Consider the following 10,386-nt stretch of genomic DNA (forward strand, 5'->3'; position numbering starts at 1 on the left):
ACACACACACACTGTTCCCGACCACAGGCCAATCAGGGTTTCTTCTCTTTCTAAAAGAGAGTGGCCATCCCCTCAACTATGACCTTTCAACCCTCGCCCCCATTCCGCTCCCCCTGGCCGACACACACACACACAAAAAGAGGTTGCCATGGTGACTCGGAGGCCTACACCCCCCCCCCCCTCTCCTGCCCTCCTCTGCTCCCTGTTTTGTTCGGTGGTGATCATTGTGGGAGTGAGAGCAAGCTAAGCTACACACAGGGCCCAGTAGGGAAGAAAGGGAGAGAGAGAGAGAGGGAGGAGAGAGAAAAGAAGAATGTGCCTAATGAACATGTAGCAGAGTGACGGAGGACGGGCCTTCACAGTGAACCAAAGGGGTGGCGATGGTTCACTGGTCCTCTTACAGACTGGAAACTGGAGATATCTCCTAGAGAGAGAGAGAGAGAGAGAGACTAGAGGCTGGAGATCTCCTAGAGAGAGAGACAGAGTAGAGGCTGGAAACTGAACATATCTCCTAGAGAGAGAGAGAGAGAGACTAGAGGCTGGAGATCTCCTAGAGAGAGAGACAGATAGACTGGTGGCTGGAGATATCTCCTAGAGAGAGACTGGGGCTTGGAGATATCTCCTAGAGAGAGAGAGAGAGAGAGAGAGAGAGAGAGAGCGAGAGACGGGACACTGGAGATATCTCCTAGAGAGAGAGAGAGAGAGAGAGAGAGAGAGAGAGAGAGAGAGAGAGAGAGAGACGGGACACTGGAGATATCTCCTAGAGAGAGAGAGAGAGAGAGAGAGAGAGAGAGAGAGAGAGAGAGAGCGAGAGACGGGACACTGGAGATATCTCCTAGAGAGAGACTGGGGCCTGCAGATATCTCCTAGAGAGAGACTGGGGCTTGGAGAGATCTCCTTGAGAGAGAGACTGAGAGAGACTCCCTGTTGCACTACGAGAGCGGTCACTAATAATCACCTGCAGGGGCCTCAGCAGCGGCCCTCAGGTCCAGCGATGGAGAGATGAGCGAACCTGGAGAGGAACGAGTCACACATGGTCAGCACACATTCACATCACAATCATGAGCACAAGCACCCGTCCTCTGCCCTCTCTCACTCCCTCTCTCTCCCTCTCTCTTTCTCTCTGGGTCGTGATAAACAGAGCCATCGAGTGTAAGAGTTGACAAATACACAGTAAATACAACCGAAAGTTAACCTAACATCTATCTATCTATCTATCTATCTATCTATCTATCTATCTATCTATCTATCTATCTATCTATCTATCTATCTATCTATCTATCTATCTATCCATCTATCCATCTATCTATCTATCTATCTATCTATCTATCTATCTATCTATCTATCTATCTATCTATCTATCTATCTATCTATCATCTACATATGGGAGACCCGGCACTTCCAGAGGTTTCTCAGAGGAGTGGCTGATTCACTGGGGAGGACCTGGTTTCTCAGAGGAGGAGTGGCTGGTCCTGGACCAGCCGTGCAGACTCACCGGGGAGGACCTGTAGCCACGCCGACTGCATGGACTGCAGCCTGTCCCCCGCGTGCGTGACCTCGGCCAGGCACACGTACTCGCCCCCGTCCCCCAGGCTCACGTTGGACAGGGTCAGGGTGTGGAGGCGGGACGCGTTGCTCTGCTGGACCACCTTCATGGGGGCAGAGGGATAGGTCAGAGGTCAAAGGTCTATCTATCTATCTACAGTATCTATCTATCTATTACATTACATTATCTATCTATCTACAGTATCTATCTATATATATATATATATATATATATATCTACCTACAGTATCTATCTATCTATCTATCTATCTCTCTCTCTCTCTCTCTCTCTCTCTCTTTCTATCTATCTATCTATCTATCTATCTATCTATCTATCTAGTTCTAGTTCTAGTTCTAGTTCTAGTTCTAGTTCTAGTTCTGGTTCTGGTTCTGGTTCTGGTTCTGGTTCTGGTTCTAGTTCTGGTTCTTACGGGGAGGGGTCTGAGGAGCGTCTGTCCGTCGACCCCCAGGCGGTCCTCTCTCTTCAGCCACTGGACCCTGGTGAGGGCGGGGCGGTGGACCTTACACACCAGCCTGGCCTGGCCCCTGACCAGCGCCGTGGTGTTCTCCGGGTACCCCGGCACGATGAGCGGCCGCGCCAGGGCTAGCGGCCTCAGTTCTAGAGGGGGAGAGGAGAGCGTTCAGTCTTACGGTCGGAACACTTCGCCACAAGTTGTTAGCGGCGCTCGTTGTTTAACGCAGGCTGGCGGGCGGGCGTGCTGATAACACGCCGGCGTGCTGCGATCCGCCAGCCTGCCCCGTCTGTTTACTCATTGGTCCGTTGGTTCGTTCAGCCGCATGTGAGCGCTGCCCGCTCACTCACACAGAAAGAGCAATTCCAGGGTAATTTTCTGTCTGATTGCTTCCTGTGAGAGCTCAGTCACAATCTGTTCCTGAGCGGGAGGAGAGACTGAGGGTTGCTCACTGACTGACTGACTGACTGACTGAGTGACTGACTGGTTGACTGACTGACTGACTGGCTGGTTGACTGACTGGTTGACTGGCTGGTTGACTGACTGACTGGTTGGTTGAATGGCTGGTTGACTGACTGACTGGTTGGTTGACTGGCTGGTTGACTGACTGACTGGTTGACTGGCTGGTTGACTGACTGACTGGTTGGTTGAATGGCTGGTTGACTGACTGACTGGTTGGTTGACTGACTGACTGGTTGACTGACTGGTTGACTGGCTGGTTGACTGACTGACTGACTGGCTGGTTGACTGACTGACTGACTCACTGACTGGTTGACTGACTGACTGACTGACTGACTGACTGACTGACTGACTGACTGGTTGACTGACTGACTGACTGACTGACTGACTGACTGACTGGCTGGTTGACTGACTGACTCTGTAGTGGGAAGGTGGAGGGTAAAAAACGTTATTATTTGGGTCACACTTTAATTTGGTTAATCCATTTGTTCCTGCATGAAAACCCTCTAAAATCCCCTTCAAGTACCCCTTCGGGGTTCCAGGTAGAAGCATGTAGTCAAACATAGGTTCTAGCTGGAACTGTTCCACCCAGGGGGAGGAGAGGGGGAGGGTCTAGGAGAACAAAATGACCCCTGTTCACCCAGTGAGAGACCGTTTAGAGGTCTGGACATAATACTGCCATTATGCTTTCACAGGCCAGGCATGGACACCTGACTGCAGCTTTGGCCAATAAAATGTAATCTAGGATTATCCCCTCTGATTGGTTGAATATGATGGGTGGGACAGAATGTATTCTGTGACTACATTCATCCAGTGCTTCAGTAGAACTACATTATGCGTGTATATAAACAATTAAACTACGGCCATTCAATGAGCCCCATTCACTGGACTGGGGAATAACCCCTCTAATAGTCAGCTAATTGTCTGAGCACAGTTCCTTCCCATATCAGTGAAAACAGCTTCCACTTGGGGATCAACAAAGTATTCATTCATAAAGTATTATTCACTCATTAGTGAATTCATCAATTCATTTATTCATTCATTCATCGCTCCACAGCAGAAGGTATATCGAGTTCAGTATCTAGGACTGGGGACAGCAAATAAGCACACACACTCTCTCTCTCTCTCTCTCTCACACACACACACACACACACACACACACACACACACAGCGCCATGCTAATGAACTTGTGGGGACCGGGTTGGACCGTGGCCTTCAGCTGAACTCACAGCTGAGTGTGAATAGTCACCCCAGAGCCGAGGGGGCAAAGACAAACACCAACAAACCATTCCACTGCTCTCCCTCTCTCCACCCCCCCCCCCCTCTCTCTCTCTCTCTACTAAGCTTGACCAGCGAATGCACCCCTCTCTTTTATAATAGTGAATGTGCGAGAATGCTGCTGTTCACTCCTCGGCTGTGCTGTCCCAGTAAATACCTTGGCTGGAAATCAGGCCAGCTAAGTCCTCCCCACATTTAAGATCAAACGCTAATCCTGTCTCGATCTTGCAAGTTTCATAAAGTGACCTGATCTAACTGATGTTAATTGTAGCATACCTTTGGTCTCAGCTTGTCAGGAAAGCTGTGAGATTAGCTCTAATCTGTGGAACTCAAAGCCCCATTCACACTAATGAATGACATATTTCCAACTCCTACGAGAAGCTCGGCCCTCGTGTGTGTGAGGGATCTGTGTGTGTGTGTGTGTGTGTGAGGGAGCCTGTCCCTCCCCAGATCTATGTTGGGGAACACCTCACACCTCTCACTGCTGCCCTCAGCCTCAATCCTGGAGCAACACTTGACAACTCCTGACCCCCCCCCCAACCCCTCTGTCCTGGGCGGTTCGGCCCGGCTGACCGGCCCGTGTTGTCGACCACGAGTGAGGTCTTAACAGTGTGTCGGTGGGGGGGTCAGACACCCAGGGTTCCAGCCCTCCGCGTCTCTCTTTCTCCCTAACTCTACCCCCCCCCCCCAACCTCGCCCTCTGTCCCCGTCTCTCCGTAGAGCGACATTTCCATTTTGCATGTCAGCGCGTACCTATACTTGACCAGCTGTAAGTAAGTTCTCCACAGCTGCGAGTAATGTTCCGTAATAAAGTTATATCAGTTTTACACAAGTGAGGGAAGAGGGAGAGAGAGATAGGGGGAGAGGGAGAAAGAGAGAGAGAGGGAGAGGGAGAGAGAGAAGACATAGGGGGAGAGGGAGAAAGAGAGATAGGGGGAGAGGGAGAAAGAGAGAGGAAGGGGGAGATGGGGAAAGAGAGAGAGATAGGGGGAGAGGGGGAAAGAGTGAGGAAGGGGGAGAGGGGGGGATAGAGAGATAGGGGGAGAGGGGGAAAGAGATAGGGGGAGAGGGGGAAAAAGAGAGGGAGGGGGAGAGGGAGAAAGAGAGAGATAGGGGAGAGGGGGAAAGAGAGAGGAAGGGGGAGAGGGAGAAAGAGAGATAGGGGGAGAGCAACAGGCCTTGGCTCCGGAGTTCCAGGGCCCTGGGGCGGCCCTCAGCGGTGCCTGTCCTCAATCTACACGCATCATAACAATACTTAGAGCGCTGAATGGAGCCATGTGGCAGGTATAGCGAGCCCAGACCGCCGGGCGTTTAGAAAGCCCCTCTCTCTCTCTCTCTCTCCCTCCTTCCTCCCCCCTCCTCCCCCCCCCAGAGCCCTCCTCCTCTGCTGGCGACAGGCCAGACAGATTTACACTTCCGAGCCTCAGGGCCTTGGAAGGATCGGGTAGCGCGCTTTACTGCACCGAAAACACTGCCAGCTCATTTTTCACCCCTCCACCCCCGCACCCCCCCCCCAAAAAAAATGATTACAACCCTCTTCTCCTTCCTGTCACCTTGAGTTCCTCGGGGTCTCACCTCACGCTCCGCGCACGGCTGTTCATCCCACAGAGACCGGCCCCGATATATCAAAGGCACGGGGACTTTCACTGCCTTCGTCTAAATTAGACGTCTCAGTCAGGTGTGATGAAAGAGGGCCAGGGGGAGGCGTTAAGACGAGACGAGGACTTATATTTCATCGTAAAGTTATACGGCACAGCTTACCTTTGGTAATTCTCTCCTCGGCTGCAATGGTTCTGGCCAGCAGTCTGTCCGTCAAGCAGAGAGAGAGTATGCACACTGTGTAGATGTGTAACATCTTGAAAAATGCGATGATGATGATGATGATGGTGGTGTGTGTCGTGAATGGAGTTGAAGCCGTGTGCAGGCCTGGCTTCACTCACTGGTGCCTGGCATCGGCAACCTCGCCTTCACACCTGGGGTGGGGAAAAAAAAACACAAATGCAAAAGTCAGTCCTCTTGTTATTTACAAATGCATTTGTGTGGACAGTCTACAGTTTGTTTATAGTGGGGCTGCCCTTCTTAATGGGTGTCTCTCTTTCAGACCCCGGCAGTCTGCTGCAGTCCCTGTATTCATACACAGATGTCCCAGCTAACTGTCCAACATTGTCTGTTGTCCTCTGTGCCATGAATAACTAGCAGGCTCTGAATGTGCGGCTGTTCCTGCCTGTTGTTTGTCAATGGAAGGTGCACAGGCTGTTCGAATAATGGGCCGTTATATGAAAACACTTGAGGATCGCCCGGAAGCCGTCGGGAAGCAACAACGGCAAATTCGCTGACACACTCAATGGGGAGGAGAGAGGGGGAGTGGGTATTCATTTTCTTGTAGTCGCATCTTGTGAACAGGGAGACTATAATAATTAATTAGGCTATAGCTGCCGCCAACAAATGATTTTGGTGTAACGGAAAAGGCATTTGTTTGTTTTATTATCGCGTGACAGGAGACCGCAGTTGTTGGCACCACTAACGGGAGGGTTAGACTGGCGTGATTGGTCCGGATGACGCCAACCGAACCGAGCCGACTGTGCACCGGCGCCAGTCCCGGAGTGTAGACCATGTGCGTGCCGCCGTGGCGCATACTGTTTAATGAACTCCACAATGAATGAAATGCATTTTGTCCTGAAATTAGCCGGGGGAGAAAAAACACTTTCCATTGGCGCCTCTGTAGCCTACCATTGCATGCTCTTCATTTAGGGGAGTTATGTGGCACCCAAACAATGTTGTTGTTCTGAAACAGTTATCTGGCAAATAAGTTATACTGTTGTAAAATTATATTCCAATGTCAAACGCACTATAGCCTAAATAAATCTTACCGAAGTGTCGCAGGGGGGTAATGGATTTGATTCTATAAGGACCGCTGAGAGATGTCTGTAATAAATCAACTGCATTCTGCTCTGTTACCCCCCAACAAGTACCCGGGTTAAATTTTAACCGGAGAAGCCATATCATTGGGAATTGCCTATTAACCGTAGGGTAGCCCACTTCAACCACACTGTGAGGCACTATTCCAGAGCGCGCAAAGTGTATGTAGCCTAACTAAAATTGACATTCTTATAAGTGAATGAGTTTCATTTGAACGTTCGTTCAGGGGCAAAGAACACGCGCGTCTAGTTTCACACGCTCCTGTACTCGATCAAATCGATATCACGGGGGTAAAAGACAATGTTGCAACTATCTACAGCGCAGCAACTAGTCGCGCATATGACAGTAGCATAACTAATGCTTCAAGTGGTTCATAATTTCATTTAACAAATGATAGCTTTTTCCTATGTGACTCATGTTTACAGAGAATAGCTTACATTGGAAACCTTAACCCAGCCATATGCTTGCAGTGTAGCCGTTTAGAAAATAATAGATTGGTCGTAATATAACTTATAATTCAGAAAATGCCATACCTGTTATTCCTTTCTCGGTTTGTTAAATTCAATCCTCGGATAAATTCGATTGGCTACTAGAGTATCCTAGTTCCATCAACATTGGTATCCTTATTTGGTATTTTCTTTCAATTCGGTAATTTTCAGTAGCCTATGCGTCCGACAGAGAGAGAAGACCTCGGAGATTCGCTTAATAATTCCACCAAAACAACCACAACGTTAAAGACGACAGCTGCTCGCCAGTGTCCAGGCACCGAGCCGATCCTTCAGACTGAGCGCAAAGTCCACTTCACCCCAATCACGATGGTGTTCTCACCGCGCGGAGAGCAGAGAGCGCCCGGCTCCTTCTTCCAAGGGGCTCACGCGGCACAAAGTGCTAAATCCATGGGGAAGGAGAGCGAGCTCGTACCCTCTTCTTGGGATTCGAGGGGAGAAGATCCGCGTTGGGGGTATATCGCAAAGAAAAGACCACACTCCAGTGTGAGGTGTACAGTAGAGTCCCCCTAAGTCGCTCCTCTCTCGGTGTGGTGAATTATTCTTAGAGCGCGGCAACAATGGGACAAATGCTGGTAAATCGTTGCGCACCGTGGCTCCCTCGTCCACAGCTCGGAACTGAATGAGTCTCTCGTAGAACGCAGTATGATCTCGAACTAAAGCGAGAGCCTTGCCTCTGTTTTTCTCTCTTGAAGGCCTAGTGTGTACGACTTGCGTCTTGCTGCCAACCCGACTCCACAGCACTCTGAGCGCAGGAGTCACAACAATGGACTACAACGAGCAAGGGGTGGGGGGGAGGGGGTACGATCATGTAAACCCCCACCCCCAAAACAAATCCCCCAGAGCTAGCCCCTCGGTGACAAATATAAACCCAAGATCTCTGTCGCCTCCACGCACTCTCTCTCTCTCGCTCTCAAATCCATAAGGATAGACGTTAATGATATAGTTTCTCCATACTTAGCCTACTAATTAGGCCCTATCTGCAGACATAGTCTCGGCTTTTTACATTTTTAGATGTAAAAGGAAAGTCTTGGTCATGCACACGAATTTAATCAACAAAGGCAATCATGAATAAAAATATGGTTTTAGAGAGATGTTGCACAGATCTTTTAAAAATCCTGTAGAATCTGCCTGACGCCGAGGATAGCTTAACTAACCACCGTAGACTGTTTTCCATATTATATTACTGCTGAAATGGCCCCATCAAATGTCGCGCTCATTATGCAAATAGAGTTGTTTTTTCGACATAGCTTTATGGCCTTCTCCCGTTTATTGCATGTTAAATTGGTGCGTTAAACAAATAGCACATCGACGTCTATTTGAAACTATTCAATTATAAGGTGCTTGCACTCTTGTATTGAATACTTGTGAATTAGCCCGTCTTTTAATTGCATCATTGCGGAGAGAACAGGCTTGATAATCCCATTAGACAAGGCTCCACTAAGAACACAGCGAGGATTTAGCATTCAAGGAATTTAAACAAGTCTCACATAATGTCAATTGTGTTTGTTATTATCAAAGACCGCTGCGTGAAGTTGAAATTAGTTTACTTCAAAGCTTTATTTGGTGTTTGATATAGGCCTACAGAGATAAACCTATCGATGAATTTATGAGTAGGCTACATAGTGTTAGGCAAGGGGTATTTTTGAGAGAGGGATAAATAGAGAGAGAGAAAGAGTGAGAATGACAGAAAGACAGAGAAAAGGTAGAAGTCAAGAGAAAGAAGCTCGTGCTGCAGTGTAGAGGCAGCCTGGCTCTTGCGGTGGGCAGGAGCCTCGAGCGCTGCTGTGGTCTGCTGAGAGGGAGGCACGGAACATCTTTCATGTCGCATACAATGGTGTTAGAAAGTGGCCTCTATTCAAGGCACACACACACACGCACGCACCCAAACGCACGTTTAGGCTACCCCTAGGCCTAACACTTCACGCCAGTGCCTACTTCGCAGCCTACTACTGTAAATATGTTCACTTCATTTCACATAAATAGTTCACTTCTATGCCATTCATGTGTTCACTTCTAAGCAGTTTGCAGAGGCTACTAGTGAGGATCAGGGCAGCAGAACACACACTACTGCCTGGTTGTCTTGACTGGCGCTGGGACCATACTGCAGCCTGCCAAGTCTCTCCTCAGCCTTCAGACAGAGGGCTCTGCTCACCATTGGCCAGTTTGTCTGCACACTCACATCACCGGCATCACGCTACCAAACAGCACTACAGAGAAGAGAGAGGGAACAGAGAAAAGGGAGGGGGGGGGGTTGTGCCCCCTCTCTCCTCCCTCCCTATCTCTCTCCATGTCCCCTCTCTCCCCTCTCACTCTCTCCCCTCTCTCCTCCTTTCTCTCTTTCCCCCTCTCCCCTCTATCTCTCTCTCTCCTCTCTCCACTCTGCCCTTCCCCTCTCTCCTCTCTCTCTTCTCTCTCCCTCTCCCTCTCTCTCTCCTCTCTGGCCTCCTTCAAAACTGCTGACATTCCGCTCCAACAATAGGAGTCTCTCCCCACAATGACCCAGAGCTTGGTCTCTACTAAAGCACCAAGGCCCAACAATCGGCCCCGCTCCCAAATCCCAATGCCCGTCCTTTGTGCCTGCCAGCTGAATGTGAATGCCCCATTAAAGCCTATTATCTGCTGCCCCTCTGGTGCCTGCAGATCCTCACTAACCACCCCCCTCTCAAAGAGTCCTCTTCTCTTCTGCCCTCTCTCTACCCCCTCTCTCCCTCTCTCTCCCTCTCTCTCTCTCTCTCTCTCTCTCTCTCTCTCTCTCTCTCCCTCTCTCTCTATTCTCTCTTTACCTCTGCCCCTCTCTCTCTCTCTCTCTCTCTCTTCTCTCTGTATACCTCTCACCCCCCCCACCTCTTTCTCTCCCCTCCCTCTCCTCTCTCAATTCATTTCAATTCGCTTTATTGGCATGACAAATTGTTCATCTGTGTTGCCAAAGCCTTTGATACATTAACATGTATACATTAAAAAAAACACAGAAATAACAATAATAATTAACAGTAAAGATTGACCCTCTCTCTTTAAAGAGCCTCTCTCTCTTTGCAGTCTATCTAACCCCCTCTCTGCAGTCTCTTTCTCACCTTTCTCCCTTTTACAAGACTGTGTTCTTAAAGTGAAATGTGGTGCTACTTACATGTGTGATTACAGTAAGGATATGATATATATTAATCAGCACACTGACTTACATCTTTGTTTAACTCATCATTCTCAA

The 10,386-nt window shown here is 49.2% G+C and overlaps 1 protein-coding gene across 1 annotated transcript in view; it reads right to left on the minus strand.

Annotated features, from left to right (window-relative positions):
• The window catches only part of fgfr4 (fibroblast growth factor receptor 4), a gene marked incomplete at its 3' end in the record, with an annotated part of 16,415 nt that extends 9,046 nt beyond the window's left edge, over positions 1–7,369 (minus strand). Inside the window, exons 1-4 of the mRNA XM_084446256.1 lie at positions 7,209–7,369; positions 5,518–5,729; positions 1,977–2,164; positions 1,496–1,637 (exon numbers count right to left, since the gene is read on the minus strand). Coding sequence (XP_084302382.1) covers positions 1,496–1,637; positions 1,977–2,164; positions 5,518–5,611 — 424 coding nt within the window. The 5' untranslated portion in view covers positions 5,612–5,729; positions 7,209–7,369. The remainder of the gene's footprint in view (positions 1–1,495; positions 1,638–1,976; positions 2,165–5,517; positions 5,730–7,208) is intronic.
• Positions 7,370–10,386: the final 3,017 nt, after the last annotated feature.

Source organism: Borostomias antarcticus, assembly GCF_949987555.1.
Source record: "Borostomias antarcticus genome assembly, chromosome: 1".
Taxonomy (NCBI): Eukaryota; Metazoa; Chordata; class Actinopteri; order Stomiiformes; family Stomiidae; genus Borostomias; species Borostomias antarcticus.